This window comes from Falco cherrug, chromosome Z, assembly GCF_023634085.1.
Source record: "Falco cherrug isolate bFalChe1 chromosome Z, bFalChe1.pri, whole genome shotgun sequence".
NCBI lineage: Eukaryota > Metazoa > Chordata > Aves > Falconiformes > Falconidae > Falco > Falco cherrug.
In genome coordinates, this window is record NC_073720.1 from 3,286,597 (window position 1) to 3,311,311 (window position 24,715).

General features: G+C 42.9%; 1 protein-coding gene across 4 annotated transcripts in view; it reads left to right on the forward strand.

Annotated features, from left to right (window-relative positions):
- Window positions 1–24,715, forward strand: part of DYM (dymeclin) — a 213,727-nt gene that overhangs the window by 170,201 nt on the left and 18,811 nt on the right. For all 4 annotated transcript variants that reach the window (XM_055698723.1, XM_055698722.1, XM_055698724.1 and 1 more), the window contains 2 exons: window positions 2,241–2,423; window positions 11,827–11,940. In XM_055698723.1, coding sequence (XP_055554698.1) covers window positions 2,241–2,423; window positions 11,827–11,940 — 297 coding nt within the window. The remainder of the gene's footprint in view (window positions 1–2,240; window positions 2,424–11,826; window positions 11,941–24,715) is intronic.

The window sequence follows — 24,715 nt, forward strand, 5'->3', positions numbered from 1 at the left end:
GAAGTAATGTGTTCTGTATTTTAGTGTAGTGTCTCAGTCACTGGGTCATCCTGCTCTACTGGGTGAGAGAATTACACCAAGGCTCAGATCTTTTTAAAAGCCACTATAAGATACCGTATTCTGAAATAAATTTGAGTTGATAGGCAAGTACCACTCTCCAGATGAGTTAGCCAGGTCTGGATTTTTCTTCAGATCCCAGCTGAAGCAATTATTTCTGGGTTTGTGTAATATTTTGCATTACAGACATTTCACAGCATCTTAACTGGGATGCTATTTCATGGCACGCTAACTAGGAAACTACAGACAGAGGAGCCACCTGTGTTCTGAGTGTAAAGGTTGTTTCTGTCAGAGAAGAGTGCGATCCCATTGACAAAGTAGCTGCGGTGATCAGCTTTGTAAGGGTTTCTGCCGGCATTGTTAGCTACACTACAATGGTAATTCAGGTGGCTGAGGCAAAGTCATTAAAAAAGAGGAGGAGATCCTCACATTTAGAAAAAAAACTGACCTCCACAGTCAGTCAGGCAACACTGCTAAAGAAGGAAATTTAATTGGAACGTGTGCACCAAATATTGTTCTTCAAACAAGAATTTCAAAAGGCTTTCATCATTTAGATCTCCTTTTAACATGCAGAAGGCAAGTGGTGTGGGTGACTAAATTAGAGTGCTGCTGCGTTTCAGCAGCAGTGTGAGGATGGACACTCCCTCCTTTGTGGCTCTCAGCACCATGGAAGAGATGGAGGAGCAGGTTAGGGGAGTGATGCTGCCTTCTGCAAGGCCATAGCTATGCTTGCAGGAAGAAAAGTATCTTTGCTTTCACAGAATCTTGGAATGGCCAGGGTTGGAAGGGACCTCTGGAGACAGTCTAGTCCAACCCCCTGCTAAAGTAGGTCCCCTAGGGCAGGTTGCACAGAGTCACATCCAGGCAGGTTCTGAATGTCTCCAGAGAAGGAGACACCACAGCCCCTCTGGGCAGAGCAGAGTGGTAGCAAAAAATTTTGCTCTTTATATGACTCTATCCAGGATAACGATGAGTTCTGTATTCTCTTCTGCCTTGGTAAGAGCATATATCTGACAAGTGACAATTCCTACAGCTGCCTTACAGTAGAAGATAGCTACGTACACATCGAATGACAGCCCAACAGAGCGCTGCTGCAAGTACAGCCTTGTTATGAGGCATTTAAGTGCCTTATGATAACTCAGAAAATGACTACGTTGTAGGCAGTCGGCAAAAGGAAATGCCAGTGGTTTCAGTGTTCATACTAAGCAGAAAAACTCAAGCTGGTTTAGTATGATTCATATTCTTGCCAGACCAGTAAAGTCTCACAGTCCAGTGTTTGATGTGGTGGAGAGACCTAACGATACAAAGAAAGCAGATAGCCTTTTTTACCCTATCCACGGGAGGACAGACAGCTCTCTGGTCTGAACAACTTGCGTCAGGCATATCCTGACATGCAGCCCAAGGAGAGAAATCCAGGAGGCTAGCCAGGGTTCACATGCCAGCTTGTTCAGCTTGGAAAGCTTGAGTTTCAGAGTCATCAGGAATGGTTTGTCAAAGGCATTGTCAAGGTGAAAAGCTCTACAGGTTTATCTTGAGCATTAAGGCTTAGCATACTACAAAAGAAGATTTCTTTTTTTCATTTATTACAAGTATTCTTCAATGCCAAATAAATATGAAAACCGAAAAGGCCAGGGACAAAGTGTGGCGAGCAGTGGCAGATGTTCAAGGTGCTGTGGGTTTTGATCCAGTCAGTTTTCCTTCTCCTGTCTTTGATTTTCTCTTTCACCAGCCACTTCTTATTTTTCTGATTATTTTTTTCCCTTTCTTCTTCTCCCTATTCCACCTCTCCAAGAAGGGGCTCAATAGAAAATGTATTAAATTAAATGTATGCTGAAGTGCTTTTACTTAGTCTTTTTTTTTCAACCCTTCTTATGCTAAGTTCACGTAACACTTAGTGAATTTGACTGATTACAACATGTTAATGCTTTTTGGCAGAAGATGGCTCCTGTTGAGAGAATCAAGCTATGAGGCTGAATACTAGAGTGCAACGCATTTCAGTTAAAATTTTGGTTGTTACAGGAGAAAACAGATCTCTTTCCAGATACAGGCATGCCAGATTTGCTCACCATTGAGATGTTAACCAGCTAACAGCTCCGTTAGTAATAATTACCCATGCGCTGTCTTTATTACCTAATATTTTACAATGGAAAAGGGCACACTAACCTTTTGTTCCTTTCTTAAAGGCGCAAGACCTGAATGTGATCGAGGAAGTGATCCGAATGATGCTGGAGATCATTAACTCCTGCCTGACAAATTCTCTGCATCACAACCCAAACCTGGTATACGCGCTGCTTTACAAGCGGGATCTCTTTGAGCAGTTTCGAACTCACCCTTCCTTCCAGGATGTAATGCAAAATATAGATCTGGTGAGTGATGCATTATTTAAAGGATGCTTACATGTTGTTATTTGATCTCTTTATCCTTTTGAGAGGTGGAAAATATTCATCATCTCTATCAGTTTATTGTAGAAAGTTTTAAAATGGAGGTTTTCTCCTCCATTTTCTGGATCTCTACTGTGACTTCTTCTGGGCAGTGTCTTTAACTTGGCAGAGCCAGGGGGATTTGGGATGCTTCTGGTAAGGAATTCCCAAGCTGTGACACATCTTTCACTCCCCCAAGGAAGGACAGCATCAGCTTCTCTTAACTGCCCCGTCTTAGAAACCTGTCTTTTGGCAGAGAAAGAGCAGATTTTCATCATCAACCAATCTTTGTTTTTTTCCTTTTACTCCCATCACCAGCCTATTAATGATGACAGGGAATTTTTTTTAATTCTCTAAAAGCTAGCATCCAGCTGCCTTATTCCTTGGGCTATCCTGAATGTGTGTTGTTTTCACCTGCAAAGTGTTCCTCCGCAGCAGTCCCTTTGGGTAAGTAAACATTTTGGATAAAACCAAAAGAAAATAGCTGTGGATCGGAAGCAGTTACTGGCATGGCTGTCCATGCAGTTTGACTTTGGAAAGCAGTTAGTTGTTTAATGAATTACCGTTGGATCTGATAGTGGCTTTAATGTTCATATTGAGAACCTGAGTAATGATTTGTACCAGAAAATAACAGGTTTAAGTGCAAGAACATTTCTCTGTCGTCTAGTCCATATTTGCAGAGCTCAGTGATGCTTGAAGTCATGCTATGACGACTGGATGCAAAATACTGGAAGGGGAGGCTGACTTGCTGCCATGAATAAAATTATGCTGAGGTTCTGTTTTGATCTGCTTTTATTTTAAAATATTACAGGAGATTGACAGATTTCTGATGATCCACAAAGGAAAGTAGTTTCAAATGTCAAACTGAAATCCTGCTCTGTACCTATCCCTTCCTCTTCTGTTCTCATCTCACGTTTTCTGGTCATGCAAGAGCTTGGAGAGCAGAGGATTTGATGCTCAAAATCTCCCCAGACTTTTAGCAGCTGCAGACTACAGCCAGCATGATACTGCCTGGATGATTAGGACAAGATGTCTTCGAGTTGTATAAAGAGAGGATACGATGCAGTGAAGATAACACTCATCTTCATTCCTGATTGAGACAGAGACTTTCTCTGGTTACTCATCCAGGATCCAGGAAAACTAGTGGTGGCCAGATCCTTCTGCATGACAGCCCTGTGCCGCCCACAGATAGCAGTATGTCCTTTCCTTTGTAACGCTTAAATGTAGGTTTTCCTCAACAACTTAAAAAATTCCTCCCCAAAACTATTTAATATTGGGTTACAGCGTAATGCCAGTTACATTCAGAAACTATTTAAAGCTTTCCAAGGGAGCATGCTGAGTTTTTAAATAGCTCCTTTGTTAGAGAAGCAAGGATGTCAAAAAAAGATATATATTTTTTTAATGTACCTGTCACCAGCTGGCAAGTGGTGAGAGCTGTCAGGCTTGCAAATCTGAATAAAAGATTAGATTCAGCTGACTCCTCTTCTGCCCTGTCACGTCCTTCACTTCGTACACGGTATCAGCAGCACTACCATCCTGTACAGAACCAGTCTTTGTCTTGCGTACTACAGCCAAAATGTTCTAACTGGCCTTCCTATCTCTTGAAAAAGTGGCAAATCATGTTAGTTTTATTGTACACGTAGGAGAGGTTGTCTTGGACCATGTGGCCAGTATCTGAGAAGATGCAGAATGGGTTTCTGGCTCCCAAACTTCACTCAGGCTTATTCCTAAACTGTGTGTTGCCAGAAGCTGGAAGTTCATATTCATGGGGAGGACATCCCTAATCTTGACCTGCTTTTATATGCTTACAGCATCCCTCCCAGCCTGTTCTCAGAGGCAGAATCATGAGCAGACCAGGCTTTTCATGTTACCAAGGCTGGATCCACCAAATTCCCATGTGTCAGGGAGCTCTACTGTGTTTCAGGCTGCTGTGCTCAATGTAGTTTGGTGGCCCAAAGCATTTAAATCATAGGTATAAGTGGTAAATGTTGCAGCTTTTAGTAATGTAAGGGTGGGGAAGAGACATTACCTTTCCCAAGCCCTCAGAGCATGACTGCAGGGGCTGTGCTACATCCTGACTCTCCCTGCGTTGGTACTTTCTCTGGTCATTGCACAGCAGAGTCCGTTTGGATCATTTCCACCCACGCTACAGTGGAAGCATGTGTGTGATCTCCGTCATCAGATGCCACTAGAGGTCCGCATGAGCAGGAGGTGTGTGCTAGGCTCTGGGTCACTCTGACATCCCTCGTGCTTCAGCAAAATCCTCCTTACACTGCGTGTAAGATTCTCAGATCTTAAATTGCAATCCAGATTTGTATTTCATATGGAAATACTAAAAGACAGCATGGTAATGTTCTATATCTAAAAAATGTCACCAAAATACAGAATATGTGCAATCTGTGGTGAGTTTTGAACACCAGAACAGTTGCCAGGTTGCCTAGTCAAGAATGTATACAATTGATATGACACACCTTGACTTTAATACTGACTGGTTTTACTCTGTTGCACATAATGTTCTCCTAAACCAAACAGAAAGCATGGAAAAGATGAAAATACTGAAAATTGCATGCAAAATTAGTTGGAGAGCATACTGAGAAGGTAATAATGAGTAGTTGATAGTGCAAAGAGGAAGAGGCATCTGCTGCAGTGCTGCATGGTTAAGCAAAGGGAGAATAGCCCAGAGGTGTCCTCTAAGCCTACTCATGCTAGAAGCAGCTGGGTTACTCTGCGTTTAGAGTTGTGCAATCATTTAGGTTGGAAAAGACCTTTAAAATCACCAAGTCCAACTGCTAACCCATCACTGCCAAGGCCACCGCTAAGCCCTGGCCCCGAGCGCCACAGCTACAGGTGTTATAAATCCCCCCAGGGCGGGTGCCGCCAGCCCCCCGGGCAGCCTGTGCCAGCCTTGGCCACCCTTTCCGTGACGGGATTTTCCCTCATTCCCAACCTAACCCTCCCCCGGCACAAGGTGAGGCCGTTCCCTCTCGTCCTGTCGCCTGTTCCCTGGGAGAAGAGCCCGACCCCCCTGGCTCCAGCCCCTCTCAGGGGGTTGCAGGGAGCCAGAAGGTCTCCCCTCAGCCCCCCCTCTCCAGGCTGACCCCCCAGCTCCCCCAGCCGCTCCCCACAGCACTTGTGCCCCAGCCCCTTCCCCAGCCCCCTGCCCGGCTCTGGGCACGCTCCAGCCCCTCAGGGTCTGTCTGGGAGCGAGGGGCCCAGAGCCCACCGCGCCATTCCAGGGGCGGCCTCCCCAGTGCCGAGGGCAGGGGGACGGGCACTGCCCTGCTCCCGCTGGCCACACCACTGCTGGCACCAGCCAGGATGCTGCTGGCCTCCTTGGCCACCTGGGCACACGGGGGGCTCATGCCCAGCTGGCATTGTGGAAGAAATTCTAGGGAGAAACAAGAGGTGTGGAAAGCAGGACCTCTAAGGGCAGATAGAATGGGTGCTGGTTAGCCAAAGGAAGGCTAAAGGTGATGTGCTATTTTTCAAATAAAAACACTGCCATGGAAGGAAAGGGAATAACCTTTTCCACATACTTGTGGATTCACAGGTCATCAAGAAAGACTTTCTAATGTTAATAACGAAGCTCCGGGGTAGGTTTCCAGGGACTTCAGTGCTGGTGGCCTCTGGATAGCAGACGTTTGGCAGGATGACGCTGGGGCAGGGGACAGAGCAGAACGTGTCTGTAGGCACATGTGAACGTGGGGATGGCTCTGCAGCTCCACCAGCTGCTCAGACCGGATCGGCAGTTGCCCAGGTTAGCCGTGGTACTGACTCGGTCACCATGACTATGGACTTTGCGTCAGCCTTTGGACCTTTCAATTTACTCCAGAGACAACATGTAGCCTCTGTGTGCTTCATTGTTGAGGCAAAAACAGGTGGATGTTTAAGGGTCATCAGTGTATGGAACATTTTTTTTATTATTAAAAACTGCTTATTTGTCTCTGAGATTGTATAGTTAAGCTAAAAATCACCGTTGCCAGCTGATTGGGAACATATGGGAACAGTTAATGCTGTACAGAAGAAACTGAAATCAAAATACCTTCTGTTTCCTATTAATTTACTTTTCATTTTAGAAAGTCATCTTAATAGGATATTGTGCATCTTGTTTAGCTAAATGGGATATTCTTCCTCTGGATGGTGAACAAAGAGGAATGCTATGGTTCCTGTTCTGGCCTCCTGCAGAAATATTTCAGCTGTGAACTATCTATATGCCTCTGTTTCAGAGGTGGTCTATAATTTGGTCAGCAACTTCAGATGTGTCTGGAGTTTGCTGAAGACTCCTTGCTAGTAATTCCTAAAAATGAGTTTGGTTTATGGCCATCATGAGAACTCAGTGGCTTTCATTACTTTCATAATTTCTGTGAGCTATTGATAGATATTGTGGGGTTGAACAGGCTTAACTAGTAGCTTCTAGAATTTTGTTTGCAAAATAGTCTGATAGAAATCTGGTTGGCAGCAGTGTTTGAGTGATGCAAAGGATTCAATTGATGCAATTTCCTACTAGGAATTTAATTCTCCAAAGCCATTTCCCTGCTAGATTTTCAGATCAGTTGAGTTGGCTTGGCTCCGGCAGAGGAACTCCTATTTCAAGACCCTGCAGGACTTGCAGAGGACCTGAGAACTAACCTTTCATGGGTTTACTTAAAACGCCCATAGAAAAATCTTGATCCTGCTGATGACTACAGCCTGACTAAACACTTTGATTATTTTTTTCTTTTTCCTGTTTTTTTCCTACCCACTTTCTTTGCTAGGAGTGGGGAGGTACAAAGAGCAGAGTACCTTGAAAAGTTTATCTGTCTTTGAATGTGCTCCTAGTTTCAAGGTGAATCTGAAAAACTTCAGTACTTCAAGATTGCTGATAAACCTTTTGTGTTTCTCCTGCTGTTTAATCACCTGAAGCTGTTTATTCTCTTCTTTAATCAGTAGTGGTTGGCTTTGCCTCATTTTTTCTCCAGGACAGAGGGTATGACTATCAGCTACTGAACATAGCTGTGATTTATGTTTTTCTAAGGAAGCTACTTAGCTGAAGTGCTCATCCTGTGGTACTTTAAGACAAGAGGTTTGTTTTCTCATTTTCTTCTCCTTTCAGTGTGCCATCAATACAGCCCGTTACTCTCCCAGTGGTGAACACAGCTGGAAATGTAAAATAGCCAATGTCAAACATGCATCTTTCCCTTTTCACCCCTTTCCAAAGGAGAGGAAAAAAAAAGGAAGACAAAACAAGAATCGGAGCTTTTTCATTTGGTGCCAAGTTATTTTTTTTATCTTTCGCAGAGTTAACGTTGATTGTTGTGGGCAGAGGAGGCAGCAGTGAATCGCACTGTTATTTTTAGCTGGAGGAGAAGGGGAGGAGGTGTAGTATTAGTTGGGCAATGGCACTGCCTGAGAATGGGCTGTGGGGCCTCACAGCACTTCAGCATCCGCTGAGAGATTCCAAGTGAGGAAAACACCTTGCCCTTGATAACTCCGCTGCTTGGTGGATGCTCTAGTAAATAGAAATATTTATTTCTTTCAGCCCTATTGAAAGCAATATACAGGTGAAATAATAGACACTGTGGTTATTCCATCCTAATCTTAAAAAAAAATCTCCAAGACCTGAAATGTTGCTTTGAAATTATTCTAGCTTTCTTGTAGCTTTTTTAATCTCTGGAAATATTTTGTAAATATTTTGTAAATGTATAGTTTAGAAAATGAAAGGACTAAAAATGAGTCTGTCAGGGAAAATTGACTTCTTAAATGGAAAAGCTTTATGAAAACTGATTTTGGAAATCGCTACAGACAAGTTTTTGTTTCAAGATCTTGAGTATGTTAATGGTGCATTAATACAAAGCCTGGAAATCCTTGCGCTGAGGGTGACCGAGCCGTGTCGCTGTGTGCCCATCACACCGCACGGCTGGGTAGCTTGCACAACTGGAATTAGGCTCTGTGCAGGGCAAGGCGCTGTAGGTACACCATTTTAGCTGGACACTGATAAGATATTCTGATGAGGGGTTGTCTAATCCAGGATTAGATGTGCCTTTTAATCTCTGTTAATATGGAAGCCAGATTGGAGAGAGAGCTTTTTAAAACGGGTTACGTTCCTTGCATGGAGAGGGCCTTTCAGCGCACAACATGACTTGGATATTTCCAAGTAATTCACAGTGACTCATTAAGTTTCTTGTTTTTCTTCTTCTTCTTAAGCAGTCTTTGCGGTCATTTTCTGTTTTCTTAGACCAAGTGTCCAAATAATTAATGAGAAAAATAATTCTGAGAATATAAAAAAATTGACACCATTGCTCAGCCTAGTTCCTTTGCCCAGAGATCTGCTTTTTTCTATACGTTACAGTAATATGCTCAGCATTGGGTTTTAAAGCATGTGCTAAAACTTGAAATTCATTTAATATTATCCACCCAGTTTGCTTTTTCTGGTTTATTTTCTTTTTAAGTGCACAAAGAGTTGAAATCTGTTAATTTTCATAATTACTTTAAATTATTTTATTTCTGTTACTTATGTATGGAAGATAATTAAAGCTCTTGCAAAGGAAACGGCTACTCTTCCTTAATATTACGTTAAGCTTTTATATTCTTATATCTGGGCAGATTACTAGGTGAAGTGCTAGAGCTTCTGCTACAGAGGAGGTGGGAGCTTGGGCAGTAGGGATGGAATGCTGGATGCTTTTTTGGTTTTATTACTGATTTAATGGTAATAAGCAAATACCTCCTTTAGCATCTTCTCTGTATATCTTGGCTTTTTTCCTGTCTTTTCTTCCCCCACCCCCTTTTTTCGTATTTCATTGGGGTACTGCGCTGTTAGGGTTAAAAGGAGAATTACTCCAATTCTATATTGTCTGAAGTAGTAAGACAAGTAACTCTTAAAGATAAGTATTACTATTAAAGTAGATATTTTTAATTTCAGTCAACTGCATACCAAAAATAGCCATTCAAAGTTCTGTGAAATGCTGACATAGCCTGAAAATACTGGAAGCCTATCTCACTTTTGTTCTTTGTGAAATGTAACTCAACCAAGATTAGTACCTTTACCACAAAAACTAAGTGTCTTTTAAAAACATGTTAAGATTAGAGGCTTTGACTTTGAAAAATAAGAAATGCCAGAATTCAGGTAGTATCTGTGAGCCTCATTCAATTTTTTATGTGTATGCATTATGGTAGTATTTTATCCTTTTGATTAAAAGCCGAATATTAAATTTTGCTTTTATTGTGGTTTAGCAGAACTTGAGCTAACAAGGCAGCACTAGTGTGCTGGATTCTCTGCATGAGCCTGCCCTGGGCGAGGAGAGGTTTCACTAGTGATTACTGACAACAGAGGGGTGCTGAAATCCAGGAGGATGGGTTTTTAATTTTGAAGTTTGTGGGCAACTTTCTCTTTCCTCTGTGAGCTGTGTATCTCCTCTACCAGCAATTTGTCCCAGACTGTATGCCAAAACCATGCCAGCCTCACTCCAAGGTCCTCACACTCTTTGCACAAGCTGTTTCTTGCCATTTTCTTCTGTAATTTCTGGTTCTTCCCTCCAGCTCCTTTGCTTATGAAATCAGCACATCTTCCAACTCCTGTTTTTTTCAAAGATCAGAGATCACAGCGCTACATCGGGTCCTTATCTGTAAGAATGTCAAACCTACCTGCAGCATCTGCCAGAGGCAGTGAAATTCTCCCTTCTTTTCAAGTACGGAGATAATTGTAAGGACAATACAAAAGGTTAAACCTGAATTTTCTCTCCATTGATTTCCATACTTCTGTTGTTTAAAACAAAACAGAGCCAAGAAAAAAATCCAAAAAATCAACAACACCAAAACCCCACAACCACCCTATAAAGCAACTTCCAGCAACTGTTGTCTGTCTCACTCACTCGATGCTTCAGTTTCTAGAGAAGATTGCTCCTCAATCCAGCAAATCTACCTGCTCAAAACAAGGGATAGGGTTTCTGGGCTCACAAGAGAGGAACAACAAATCTGAATCTCACAGTAATCAAACCATCAGCTGTCTTTGTTTTATTAACAGCAGCTGAGCTGGGAGGCATAATTAGGGTAATGGTTTCTGGCTCCAGCTGTGTCTCACTCCAGAACAAAGAGAGCTTAGCAGAGATTTTGTAGTATAATACACTTTTCTCCCCTTCTGCTTGGGAGAATTAACAAAGATTACTCGATGTGCTGGAGGCTGTGATTCAGATACAAGTGGACATTAATGCTTTTCAGCAGAGAGTGTGTCTGAAGCCTATGAGATGTTGGGGAACCTACCAGCAGCGTGTGCGGTGAGCGAGAGCTGTGCATGGCTCCAGCCAAGCGGTGGCCAGGTGCTCACATGTAGACAGGCTCTACCAAGTGGCTCTGACCATCTTGTGGTACTTTCAGAGTCCTCTTAAGTAGGTGTTGAAGTTTTGCCCTGTACCCTTTCTGTGTTCTTTTCAGGTTTGGATCCCCTTCGTGACTGATGAGTTCCTCTGGGGTAAGGGATGGGATTTGCAAAGTGTGCTCTTTTTGGATGAAAGGAGCTATAGAAATGGAGGTTTCCTGGTGTCCCACATGGAGAGCTGTTGGTGGGATGTTTGCTTCTAGTGTGACCTACTGAGCTTGGAGAGGGATAAAAGTTAAAGCCTGACCTAACTGTGTTCTAGCTAACAAGGATCAGCTGGGTCACAGAAAAGGGGGTGAGGAGGGAGATATGGTGAAAATCAGCTTGGCCTTGCCAGGGAGATGTGGAGAGGATGATAGCATTGAGAGGGAATGTACAGGTCCTTGGCCCTGGAATCTGCGATGGGGAAAGGACACAGTGCACTTTTGGTTGTTTATCTGGGGAGAAGAGCTCTGTGGGCTCCCCCCCCCTCAACCCCCCCATCAGTTGCCTTGGCTTTGAATGCTACAAAACCCCCAGGAAGTCATGTAGACTCTTGTTTTTGTGTTGATATAGTAATAGTTGTCTTAAAGCTCAATGTTCAGGAGTCATTGAGACTGTAAGGATTTTACTTTGATGCTTGAAAATTAAAGTAAATTTCTAGTGCAAACTATATAAAGTAGACTGGAAGGTCTCAAAAGTCCTGACGTGCAGAAGTACCAACAGATAGAAATATAAGCATATGTCAGTGCACAGTACTTGGAAACGAAAATTTATCAGTTTGGCTGTGTGTGTTAAATGTAAAATCGTCTACCTGTTAAAAGTGACTGCAGGAGGATACTGATAATTGTGCTAATTTGACATTAACAAAATCTCCCTGACTGCGACACAAGCAATAGCATGATTATTCTTTAAGAAGTACAGATACATTGATCCAAGGAAAGAAGATGACAGTTTTGTGTGTAAATTGATACAAAGATCTCTTCCATTTATTGATGTGCTCTGATTTTTTCATTCCAGGTGATCACCTTTTTCAGCTCCCGATTAGAGCAAGCTGGAGCTGAGCTGTCAGTGGAGCGAGTTCTGGAAATCATCAAGCAAGGAGCTGTTGCTTTGCCCAAAGACAGGCTAAGAGTAAGTGCTCAAGACCTTGTCAATTAAAGTGTACTGTTCCAATTAATTACATACATACCCTTTATATCTGTAACGTCAAAACATATTTCTCCTATCAATAGTGACTGGTAAGGGATTACTTTGTGGATTGCGATAGGTAATGTTTTAATTTAAATATCTGACTTGTGCTAAATGTTTGGGTGAGTTTTCTGGAGTAGTTATTAAATTGAAGCATGTGGAGGAATTAAAATTTGCTGAGGCTGAGGTTGTCTTCATCCTGTCTCGAAGGTGCTGTCTCACCTCCCCATCCATTGTTTAGTTAAGCTGTAACCAAACCTTGATAATTTTTTTTTTTTTGTTCACTACTTCTTTCTCTAGTGTTCTGCGCCTCCATCTGGGTCTATATAAAATGCTGCAAAGATAGATTTCTCAGGCTTTAGTTAAGAATTAACCAAACTAGTAAAAATCAGTTCAGGACCTGTAAGTCCGGTCAACATGATGACGAGCTTTCTGTATAATCCTGAGCAGACCCCTCCGTTCCCTTCTGAGAATCTCTCAAGTCTCATGAGGGATTTGCCAACTTGACAGGTTTTGTAAGGCTAAAATCCATTAATGACTGCATGATGTTTAAATACTGCAATAATGAAATCTGTGTAACAAGGTAAGTAAATGGGAGTTATGTGTGGTTTTCAAACATGCGACAAATTTTGCTTCTCCATTATGCTGAGTGTGTTTTAAATCCTGTCTGCTTCCTGCAGAACCATTTTTGCTCCTACTCCCATAGTAAGACAGCAAGAGTGTCTTTTCAAGACCCTTTTCTTCTGTGGCAGTTTTAGGAAAATACCATCTGATAAGGCACACAGAGTACACACGGTCATTGGTGACGGCTGGTTAATTTATTTATATCCTGGTAATTTTAAAACACCCAGTGGGAATTTTCTAGCTGGCTGCATATACTAGTATCTTTCCTGCAGTTCCCTGTGTCCCTGAGATGGCACGTATTTAGTTAGACCGAATTACTTCGGGAGAGATTGGTCTAGCATCCGAGTCCTGAGCTGTGGTCCAGGAATAGCCTAAGTAACACCAGAGTAGTTGTTGGATCCAAATCCAGCCCTTCAGGTTGTGTCCTTGCTACTCTGTGATGCTGTGAATACAGAGAAAGGCTGGACCTTTTGCTTTTTCTATGACAATTTATTCTTACATGCAGATAATTAAAAGCTTGTACATTAAGAGGCTACAGCAATTCCTTCTTGACACGGAGCCATCACTAAATAAATTTGCTGCTTGCAAAAAAAATGAAGGTTTTATCAGTTACATAGTGTGCCAGATTGTCTTATGTGTTGGGCCACAGTTTAAAGAAGTGTTGTTTCTGGAGTGAAATCTCATCAAGTTGAAATTTTCTGCATTGATGATATACAACATTCAAAATGACGTGTTTATATTGCCAATTAACTCAACAGATCAAAATTTTTTGATGAGTGCCAAGCTCCATAAGTCCTCACCAAGCAGATGAGTACTTTGGATGTTGATGATGGTTCTAGTGCGACTTGGAGTTGCTTACCTTTCCTCTGAAGCTTGAGTTTGGGGGCAGTGTTACCAAGGGAACGTAGTCTGGCACGTAATTCCTCTACGCTGCCTGCTCATACCTACTGGGCTTTTTCAAAATCCTTTTGCTGAGCAGCAGTTTCACCAGAGCAGGTTACTCCTGTGTGGAGAAAAGTTGGTGCCACTGACCTTGGTATCTGTAATGTCATGCATTAATTTGTAAATGCAAATAACGTCCTTTCTCTGCAGACAGTAATGATGAGCAGCACGCAGCTCCCTCCTGTAGAAATGACCTTGAGTCTTGTGCCCTCTGTCCTTGTACCTCTCTCCTAGAAGTCTCGTGTAATTCCCGGAGTCTTCCCACTTCAGCCTCTGAGGTTTTCAGGGGAAGCTATTCTAAACCTTGACAAAATTGTATTAAGATCAGACTAAAGATATAGTTACACAATAACTCTGGCAACTCTGAGGAATTTCAGCAGCTAAATAAAGGAGAAAGCTTTAATCCACATGTCTTTAATGACACTCTCTGGGCATGTCTGGATGGGTGGGAGCAGCCCTACCCGCCGTCGCTTTGCCTGCACAATAGGCTCCGTGTGGCTGCTCCATCGCTAAGCTCACAGCTGCAAGCTGGAAGCTGTCTGGTGCCTAGACCGACTCGAATTTGCCTGCTGAAGGGACATTTTGCTAACACATGCTGGCTCGGGCACAGCCAATTCAGAGAAGTGGCTTGTGTCTGGCCAGCTTGGGCAATGTCTGAAGGAGTTATGGGTCTTTTGCATCTGGGTCGACGTGACCTACATGTAATTACAACATGCAGAGCTGTGGAGTTTAATCCTGAGAATTTATAGATCGGCTTTGCAGTTAATTGCTAATTATTTTTTGAGCCATCCTTGCTTTTTGCTGTAACATACTGAAGTGCTCTAAAGTACAAGAGACTCTGCAGAGATACTAGTCCTACCTCCTAGAAATCGCTGTCTTCAGCTGAAGTGCTCTGAGGGAGGCAAGTGAAACACAAAGAGGATATGATTTGGAAAAATGAGGATTGAAGCAGCGCTTTTACTCACTTGCTTCCCCGTAGCTCAAACAATGTTGGTGTGGTTTTTTTCTTATGTATAAATACCTAATGTATGCACAGATAAATATAGTGAATGTTTCAAGTTGCTTATCTTGGCCTTTGTCGAGGAAGTGAGCATTCAAGAGGCGTTAGGTGTATCCAGATCTTGAGTCTGGTGCTTAGACCATAGTTCAAACATGAATAAACATCAACTGAAAATAACAGCACTTAAAGCCACCATCCCAATCTGCATAATGGAGCTTATCAGTTTTGTAGCACACCCTGGGCTCCTTCTCACTGTGGGAAGCAACATGGGGTGCACAGTGAGCATGTGTCTTAGCAGTAGGTCATGTGTGTGTGTGTATACATATATAAAAATACATATTTGTGTGTGTGTGTCTGTGTCTGTGTTAGGAAAGTTACCCTCCGTTTTCTTAGCAAATAATTATTGGGAAATGGGATATCTAACTCGTATTTTCTTTTTAGTCCCAGAGCAATCTGACTGGAGACAATATAATTAACATTAAGCGTATGCTTTTTAGCCGTGTACTGTGGAAGGCAGGGAAAGTCCAAGCTGAGTAATTGGCCTTTTAGAAGGCTTCTGCATAGACAGAGAGATAAAGGGCAGGTGCTGAAATCAAGAGCTGGTTATTTCTCCTTCGGTCTGTGGGAGAAGATAAATGAAGTTCATACGCCCGGGATGGAGGCAGAAGCCACGGCATGGAGATAGAGCTGTCTCCTTCAGAGACAAGCAGCCCACAATCCAGGCTCCCTGTTTTATTGCAGGAGCTTATTAAAGGCAATTTAGAGATCATAGTGATAGGTGAAAATTGGCTTCATTCTTTTTTTTTATTTTTTTAAAGTTCTCAGGCTGCCTTTCTTCCTTTTGGTGAACTATCTGTACTTTCAGGTTTAGGAGTGTGAGAGAAGTAGGACTGTGTCTGGAGTCTGAGAGTTATCTCAGGATTTCAAGGAGTTAGCCAGCAGATAACTGCTCTTTTACAGTAAGTGGGAAAACTTGTTTTGAATGCCAGCTAGTGATTGGGAGCTGATACTTAGGTTCACGGAGTGATCACACTTGGGAGGCCACATTTAATGCTTTATAAAAGAAAGGGTCCCATTAGATAAGCCACTTAAGGCAGAGGTTTCATTTTCATGAACATACTCGGAGCTGCTTTTATTTTTCACCTGTTCCTTTCCTCCCTGTGTCAATGAGTATTTAGTTGTGTGTTCATGTGCTCTGCAGATGTGCCATTATGCCATCAACTTGCACCTTTTTGGTATGGTGCAAAATTTAATATTTATTAAAGTGCATTCGAGTTTGACGGGCATTAAAATTTCACAGAATATGTAAAAGGAGCAGAGGTAAAAGCCTTCAGTCTCTTGACAGAACAAGTTTCGCTTTAGGTGTTAAAAGCACTTTTCATAGGTTTCCCCTTCTACTAATGATGTACTTTCAACTCCTTCAACTTCCATTTCTTGAAAGCCCTAATCACCGAGGCACCAGAGCACTGGGGAAAAGAGTAAATTGTCCTCAGAGTGATGGTAGATACCACCTGGCAGCTGGACCAGGACAGCTTTGTGTCCCTGGTCCATCACCCTGCTCCTGGGGAAGCAGTGTCAACACCAAAAGTTCAGCTACCAAAAATGTTACAAAAACGACATGGTTGTTGAGTGAGGTGACAGTGAATTCAACAGAGGACGTCAAGTGTAGGTACTTTCAACTCTGGGAAGAAGGTGTAGCCATAAAAGAAAGTGCACGTGAAGTCTGCAAAGCTGAGGGAATTGAAACAGTCTCTTGGTTTGGCTACTGAGCTCTCTCTGGAAAGGTTACCCTCTTTCTGCAGATGTTCCTCCTAGGGAGGAGACATCGTTCAACAGTGTGGTGGGGCAGGACACAGGCAGCGCTCACACAGCACCCAAGATTGTGAAGGAAACTGATGGCATTTTAGATGTGTGCACCCTACCTAACGTGATGTTGATCCCAAGAGACCATCCATTGCCTCGTCTTCCATTACAACTGCTCCTGATGATGGTGGGTTTTCCCAGAGTACTGATGTCCTTAGTCCCAAGTGGTTGTTATTTGGCTATGGCAAGATGCTGGCTTCAGAATCCAGACCAGTGGTGTTTAATGATCTAAATTAAACCTTGGGGCAGATCTGTAACTCTTAAGCTATGTACAGCTTTCTTGCATTTGTTCTGCTGCTGTAGCAGTACCTCACTGCTGTGGTTTTAGGTAGAAGACTGCACAAATTAACTCTGTGTGGCGCTGTAAAGATGTACAGGCAGAGGAATTACAGAGACCAGCAACTCCTTTACAGGGCTTTAGGGCATAGCACTAAGCAAGAGACAGAAAATGCCCTTAAAAAATAAATTACTCAAATTCTTCCTGATAGTTATGTTTTTCTGGCTGAAGGGTCAAAGATCTTCCTATAGTGGAAGCTGACTGTGTCTAATACATCCTTAGGTCTGACGCTAGGCAGGCATCTATAATGCAGACTTCCTTTTGCTGCCTCTCAACTGCTGTTAACCCTTAACCTGAAGAAGATCGGATTAGTAAGAGAAGTGTAAGAAACTTTTAAACAAAGTGCTTTTTGGGCCGTTCCAAAAGGCCAAACATATGCTAAGAATAGTAGTATTTATGGATTGTGTATTTCCTTCTGACAATTTATACCCTCAATTAAGATGTCAAACTTGCCTGCTTCCGTGAGCTGACCTGTAAGTGATGAACAATAATTCACTTTTCTTTTGAAGGCATTTGCTTCAGAGGTCAGATTCTCATAGACCTCGGGTAGAGAAGAATATACTCCCTATCCCTTGAGAAATATGATTTTTGGTAATCAAAATTCCAGGAAAAATGATCTTGTAAGTTTTGATGGGCTTTGTGGTCAGAAAATAACTTATCATCATGAAGCTGTGAGCAGGCAGTCAAAGACATGTCTGCACTCAGCTGACTCTGGCTAATCTTAAAATGGAATTATAAACCTGCCTGTCTGCCTGAACCAGGGCAAACCCTTCTGCAGGTGCTCTTCTATTAATATAAGCCCAGTTCCTTAAATTCTGAGACTGAGTTGAAACTAAATTGAATGACACTATTTTATAATAAGTATGTCCAAGCAGGAGCTTATATCATTTAAGTCTATTTAATTAAACGGTGCGAACTTGTGTGTGGGCAAGATCTAAAGTATGTGAAAAATATTACAGAAAAACTGTGACTGTTACAGTGCTTAAAGTTAGAACTTGCTGACATACTGCATCATATGGGAACTCTTGACTGTGCATTTCAAAAACTTACAGAAAGAAAAATAATGCAGCAGTCAGGCTCTTAACTCAGTTGCCGCAGAAGGGAACCAGAACTTTGGGGCTGTAGCAGAAATAGATCAGAAATAATTGCTGTGGTCACTTTTAAACATTAATATGATAATCCACAGAAATGCATCCTTAGTAGGAGGTAGACTTGAGTAGCTAGTTAGACTATGTAGCATGATGACAAAAAAAACTTCTGCTTGTATGCCTGGTTACTTTATTTTTTAAGGCTGAGGAAGGCAAGGGCCGAAGTAAATCAGCTTTGGCATCTGCGGATTCAAAGTCTTTGGAATTTGGTGACTCCTTTTGTTCCGTGGATAGAAGTGCATTTCAGCAGTCTTCGGAGAGTCTTGTTTGTAGCTACCTATAATGCAAATATAGTTGTTGAGTTGGATTGAATGCTAACGACACTTCATTTTCAGAAGCATCGTTCAGTTAAGATAGAAGAAATCGCTTAACTTAGAAGCTTTAGGGGAAGTGGAGTAAGTTTTACTGCAGTCCTTTGAAATGTAGTTTGCCTTGAAACTTGCAAGCCATGGAGCTTCATATTGCGGGACTCAAGACATTTGAAATGTTGGCATAGTCTGGTAGTGTTGGTGAGTCACTCACAAAGCGTATTTATTTACTTTTCAAAGTTTGCTTTAATATTTTTAAGTAAAATACCAACTAGAACTCTTCATACAGTTACCATTCCAGTAAGTGTTTGCATGGATTTTGACTGTCATACATGTCAAGATTTGGGTTTCTTTGGTGTGCTGTAAGACGAGTCCTTTTGCACATAAGGTCTTGGTTACAAATGAGTATAGTATCTGCTTGAATATTGCCAGGTCTAACAGTGGTGGCGTGTACCATGGCATCCACAACTTCGCTTTGGTACTCCCCAGGAGAGTTAGCGAACACTGTAAGTGATACCATATTTATTTGTTACTCTTGAGACTGTTTGAAAAGGGGATGTGCTCTCCACCTTTCCCAGTTGTCTTCTGAATGTGAAAATTCACAGTATCACATTCTTTAAATTATGGTTTTAGAATTCTGGGGAGGGGGAAGGGACCAAAAAAGACCCCCCCACACCCCTCAAGTGGCTCCAGGAAATTTCATTTTTCTAACGTGAATGCTCCTGAGAACCCAAACAAGTTAGGTTTGCTTTTACATAGCAGCTGTCAGTCAATTTTGGAGTGAAAAACAGCTTTTTCACTTTGGTTTACTTCATTGGTTATAAATTCTTCCATGGGGGTGGAGAAAAATAAACTAACTTTTGGCATTGTTGACTAGAACAAGAAAAAAAACTCAACTATTTTATTTTGTTTGTCTGCCTGGCACACAGTTAAAAACATATTAATGCTTTTCTGACACCTCCCTATTGAAGAGTAATATAAAAATCATTGCAGCATCAGCATAGGAAAATATGCATTACCAAACTCTTGAATCTGTGATCTTTAGACTGTTTCTTATGTAATGTCAGTTTCTTACTATAAAGGAGCCAAAATCCCTTTGAGCAGAAAATAATAATCATGCTTTCAACTTTAGAGGGAGCACTGTGTAAAGCTTTTCTTCACAGATCAAGAATAAATGGGAGAACTTCAACCTTGTTTTCTTCATAGTTACTGAAACATTGCTATATCCTAACACTTCCAGAGATCCATTGGAAAAATCCTGCTTTCACTGGGGAGTTTTGTGGTTGGCTATAACAGTCCTAAGGTTTTCAAGCCATAGCTTCATGCTTATGAGATGCTACCAGGCGTGATGTAAGCAGGACACTGGGCAGGCGCCTAGGACTTTGCATCTACCGTGGTGGTGAGGATGTGGCTCATAGTGGCTGCTGTTAATTAGGAGGAAAGATGGACTGTGCGTCACTTTCCTCTGTCCTCTCCCTTATTTCCCTGGCTGCTCTTTTCATAGAATTGTGGAATCATTTAGGTTGGAAAAGACCTTTAAAATCACCAAGTCCAACCGCTAACCCATCACTGCCAAGGCCACCGCTAAGCCCTGGCCCCGAGCGCCACAGCTACAGGTGTTATAAATCCCCCCAGGGCGGGTGCCGCCAGCCCCCCGGGCAGCCTGTGCCAGCCTTGGCCACCCTTTCCGTGACGGGATTTTCCCTCATTCCCAACCTAACCCTCCCCCGGCACAAGGTGAGGCCGTTCCCTCTCGTCCTGTCGCCTGTTCCCTGGGAGAAGAGCCCGACCCCCCTGGCTCCAGCCCCTCTCAGGGGGTTGCAGGGAGCCAGAAGGTCTCCCCTCAGCCCCCCCTCTCCAGGCTGACCCCCCAGCTCCCCCAGCCGCTCCCCACAGCACTTGTGCCCCAGCCCCTTCCCCAGCCCCCTGCCCGGCTCTGGGCACGCTCCAGCCCCTCAGGGTCTGTCTGGGAGCGAGGGGCCCAGAGCCCACCGCGCCATTCCAGGGGCGGCCTCCCCAGTGCCGAGGGCAGGGGGACGGGCACTGCCCTGCTCCCGCTGGCCACACCACTGCTGGCACCAGCCAGGATGCTGCTGGCCTCCTTGGCCACCTGGGCACACGGGGGGCTCATGCCCCGCTGGCTGCCGACCAGCCCCCCCAGGTCCTTTTCCCCCCAGGCAGTTCCCAGCCCCCTGCCCCAGCCCGCAGCGCTGCGGGGGGCTGGTGTGACCCACGGGCAGGGCCCGGCACTGAGCCTGGTTGAACCTCACACAACTGGGCTTTTTTAGGAGTCACATTGATTGCTCAGAAAACTGAGAAGATGTTTCTTGGCTTTGTTCCTCCTGTGTGCTTTAAAGGACAGCATAGGACTGGGTTTTTGCATTGCATCACTGTAGATGTAAGGAGACCAGCCCCAGCGCCTGTGTCTGCAGTAGTTCCGAGGGCTACCAAGCAAGGCTGTCCTTGCCTTTCCAGGGCAGTCATGCCCACGATGGTCAGCAGTCGGGTAAGGATCTTACGGCATGAGATCTTTGTGTTTCTTCCTGTGCAGTGGGCAAGCAGAGCAGCAGAGATGAGTCTGTGAGCTTCAGCCAACTCGGTTGAAGTGGAGAGAAGCAGCTGAAGGAGCACAGAGTCAGAGGCAGAGCACTATTTAACTGCTGAACGATCAGCTTGAAGGAGCTGGGAGTGAGTCGTGGCTACCCACACGAAATCCATTCAGCTTTTGCAAGCTCTTGTGTTGAAATTATTTTCCTCCTCTAGTGTTTCTTGCTCACTGTGCAATGATAGGCGTGGAGTCATTGCAGTATTTGGTAAACGCATAGCAGTAGCCCAAAAAGTATCAAGGATACTTTCAAAGGCAGCAGTATCGTGAGTATCACAATGCTTTGAAAGAGTAGCTGATCCTTTTCGTATCCCATTTGGGTATTCTCACTGTTTTTCTCATTTGAGGCCTAAAGTGTGCATTAAATAACATGAGTAAAGTCATGGAAGGAGCAGTGGGGATGGGGCTCATGATGTTTGTTTGCTCAAAATGTAGACCTTGGTGTGTCTGGAGTCGTGTTCTGCAATTCCTCCAAGGCCATGTACCTTGTTTGCAATCCTGCAGAGATAGTTAACATAGAGAACTGTCTTTTTTTTAAAATATATTATTAGCTTGTATTTGTCACAGTCTTTGAGCAGAAGGTGTCAAAGGTCCCAGCAAATCGGTGAGTAGTGATGTTGTGGTAAAGGGCAGACTGAGTTAAGCGAGCAGCATTTTCCTTGGGAGCAAGAAAAGAATTTGTCCCAGGCTTTCCAAAGAACTAGAAAGTGCAGTAAAACTGATTTCAGACACTTTGGTTTAGAACAAACATAGTATTTCTTTAGCTTCCCTAACTTCTGTTTTAGAAATTTTGTTTTTCAGTGAAATGATGTTCTGCTTCCCAGTAAACTCTAGAACCAACAGTACTTTCTCCCCGTCACAGAGACATCTGGCTGTGCTGGGGTAGCTAATCAATTGCAGACATTGTTGCTATTATAAGCCTGCAAGCCACTTGAAAAGTTACCCAGGATTTTGGTAATGAAGGGCCTGAAGTTATTATTTAAGCTATTTTTTTTTCCTTTTATCTTCCCTTCAGGGGTCATCAGACTGCAATATTTTTTTTTACAAGCTCAAACTTTAGACTTTTAAAAGTTCACATCTCTGTGTGTCAAGCTACTTGAATTTCCTGTAAAAATGTTGGAGTTGTGAATCAATTTGTAGTAATACAAAAGCAAACAGGTTAAGTCTATATGAAGAGGTGGCATTTAGATAGATCAGAAAGTCACAGCTGAGCTGGTGTTGAGGCACTTGTGTCATTTTGCAATTAGATCTGATATTTACTGTTAACGTTCAGTAGGACTATCGGTTACATTTATGAGGATAACTTTTCAAAAAATCAATTTATAGTTTAAAACTGAGAATAGTTGAGAACAGAGTGATGTTCAGCTTTCCACGTGACGCAGCCTATAGCTCCTATTGAAAACGCATCCTTCACAGTCTCACTGATGCCAAAATCTATCCAATAACAAATGATTTATCCTTCTGTATTTGGCTTTTTCCTGTTGGAAGGGCGGAGGGGAGATTCTAAACTCCAGAATACCAAGTCACTCCTAGCACTTGGCTTTAAAACACATAAACAACACAGACCATTACAAGTTACATCCCAACGCCTGTTTTATACAACCATGTGTTTTCAGCCCAGTTGCTTAAAGTCTAACGCGAGACGTGTGCTGGAGCTGGTTTATTTTTTCAGGGGATCCCGTGCCTTGATGAAGCACTATCACGTTGCGCCGCAGCTCCAGCTCGAAATGGAGTCTGGCAGCGCCGGCGTTTGGATGGTGCCGTTTGGCTGGGCGGTGATAAGCAAAGAGACAGTCTGGCTCCTTCCAGGAGCCTCTCGGTCATGTCTGAGCTCTCGACAGTTCCCAAAGCCTCTGGCTGACTTTCCCCTGTGGACCGTTCATTTATCAGGAAATGAAATTGGTTACAGGATTTCGCACGTTGCCAAATCTCTCTGACGAAATCAGGTTCGTTCCTGCTTTCAGAAGTAGGAAGAACGCATTAACTCTTTGTGCTTGGTACTTGGTTTTATTGCTTTTGCTGAAAAAAAGCCAGGTTCCTTCTAACTTTTAAAGGCTTCTGGCAATTGCTGACACACTTTCACACTATATGAATGTACTACCGATGCAGCCAGCTTGATAGTTTCACCTCTTACATTTGTTCCTTTGCATCACTGTTGCCATTGTCTTTATAAATATTATTTTAGGACAGTAGAATTATTTAATGTGAGGTTAAGATTTATTAAAAAGATAAACGGTGCTTTGTTGTTTACAGGGAGGTTTTTTAAAGCAGGTTATATAATTTCTAGAAGCTTAACCAGCATTGAGTAGAAATACAGCTTTAAGTATGCAGCTAGGATGACAACAAAACAGCCCAAGTGCAAAAAGGATGCAGTTGTTTCTGAACATATTGCATCTAGTTAGAAACCCGGTTGTCTTACGGCAGCGCAGCCACTGCATGTTTTTAGATGCTATGTGAATGTCCTGATCTTTCAGTATATGTCAAGTTTTCAGCAAACTTCAAAAACCAAATGGACTTTTCCAAATCCACATGCATATTCTTTTGAGACTCGCCAAACTTCAGGCTGCTCTGAAGTTTGTAGGGTAGCGCTGTTTGGCAGTCACTTCGACGTGAGCAAAGTCACAGTGGGGTGGATGGCAGTGAGAAAGAAAAGCCATTTTAGTTTTATCAATTTATTGATATTGGTAGGTACTCTTAGTGGTTTTACATTTATGCAGTGGTCAACATCTGTATCTTAAGACCCCATAATTTTTGTCCCTAAGCAGCTGAGCTAACTGCTGCCATTCTCCTGTTGTGTTTGTGTGTTTAAGAGGGGACAGAGCAATGATTGTTAGCAAGTTATCCACTGATGGGTGCAGATGGCTGTTCCTATGTCACTTGAATCATTCCAGTTTGTGCAATGTCGCGTTGCAGTGGGAGCATTTCTGTTGTAACACAGCAGTATGTTTTAATGCAATCAATAGTTTTAACCTCCTGTGTATGAAATTAATAAGCCCAGAGGTAAAGCACAGTGCACATATGGTAATTATTACGTCTGGAAGTGGTTGCTGCATTAATTGATAGCAGTAGCAAGTAATACAGCCTTACTTAATTTCATTGCTTTTTATATGAAGATCCTGTAAACAGGATTTTTGCGCTCGATTATATCAGAGCTCTTTCTCCTTTTTATTAAGAATGGATCACTGTGAAAATATTTAGAGCGTTCTTAGCTCATTTGACTTTGTTAGAATTTTGGATCCTTTGTCTGTAAACCAAAAGCTGCTGAAAATGGCTTGTCCACAACCTGTGAAAGCGCCATGTAAGTCTCATCTAACCACTCGCTGAGACTGCCTTGGTGTCACAGGGTCAGCACATGGCCGATGCCAGCAAGGGTCCCCGTTCGCAGCCTGCAAGGCTAAGCCATTGCAGAAGATAAGTAGGTGACTTGGCTTTATGGCTGGCGTAATTGAGAGTCATAAAAGTCAGATGCTTTCAAAGCTGTGTCTATAGCTGAAGTTAACTTAAAAACATTAGAAATCTAGCAGTCCTTGCTTTTAAAAACCCTGTGGTTTAGTAGCACAAGTATGATTTTCCTTTAAAAACCCAGATACTTTAAGATAGCGTACCATGTATGCTACTGAGTCTCAGAATATTGGTCCTTTCCATTCTGGACCAGGGAAGCCAGAATACTGCTGAGGGCTGTGTGCGCTTGGAGATCCCTCATGTCTATCGACGAGAAACTATTAATGGTCAAGGCCAATGTGGTACTGACGCTCAAATCCACACATGCTTTTTGTGTTGAAAAATCAATGAAACTGTTGTGGTCCCAGAAGGACCATTGCTATGATCAGGGGAAGCTCCAAACAGTTTAATCCGGTTTCTTTCTTCAAGGCTTGCATAAGATCATCATTG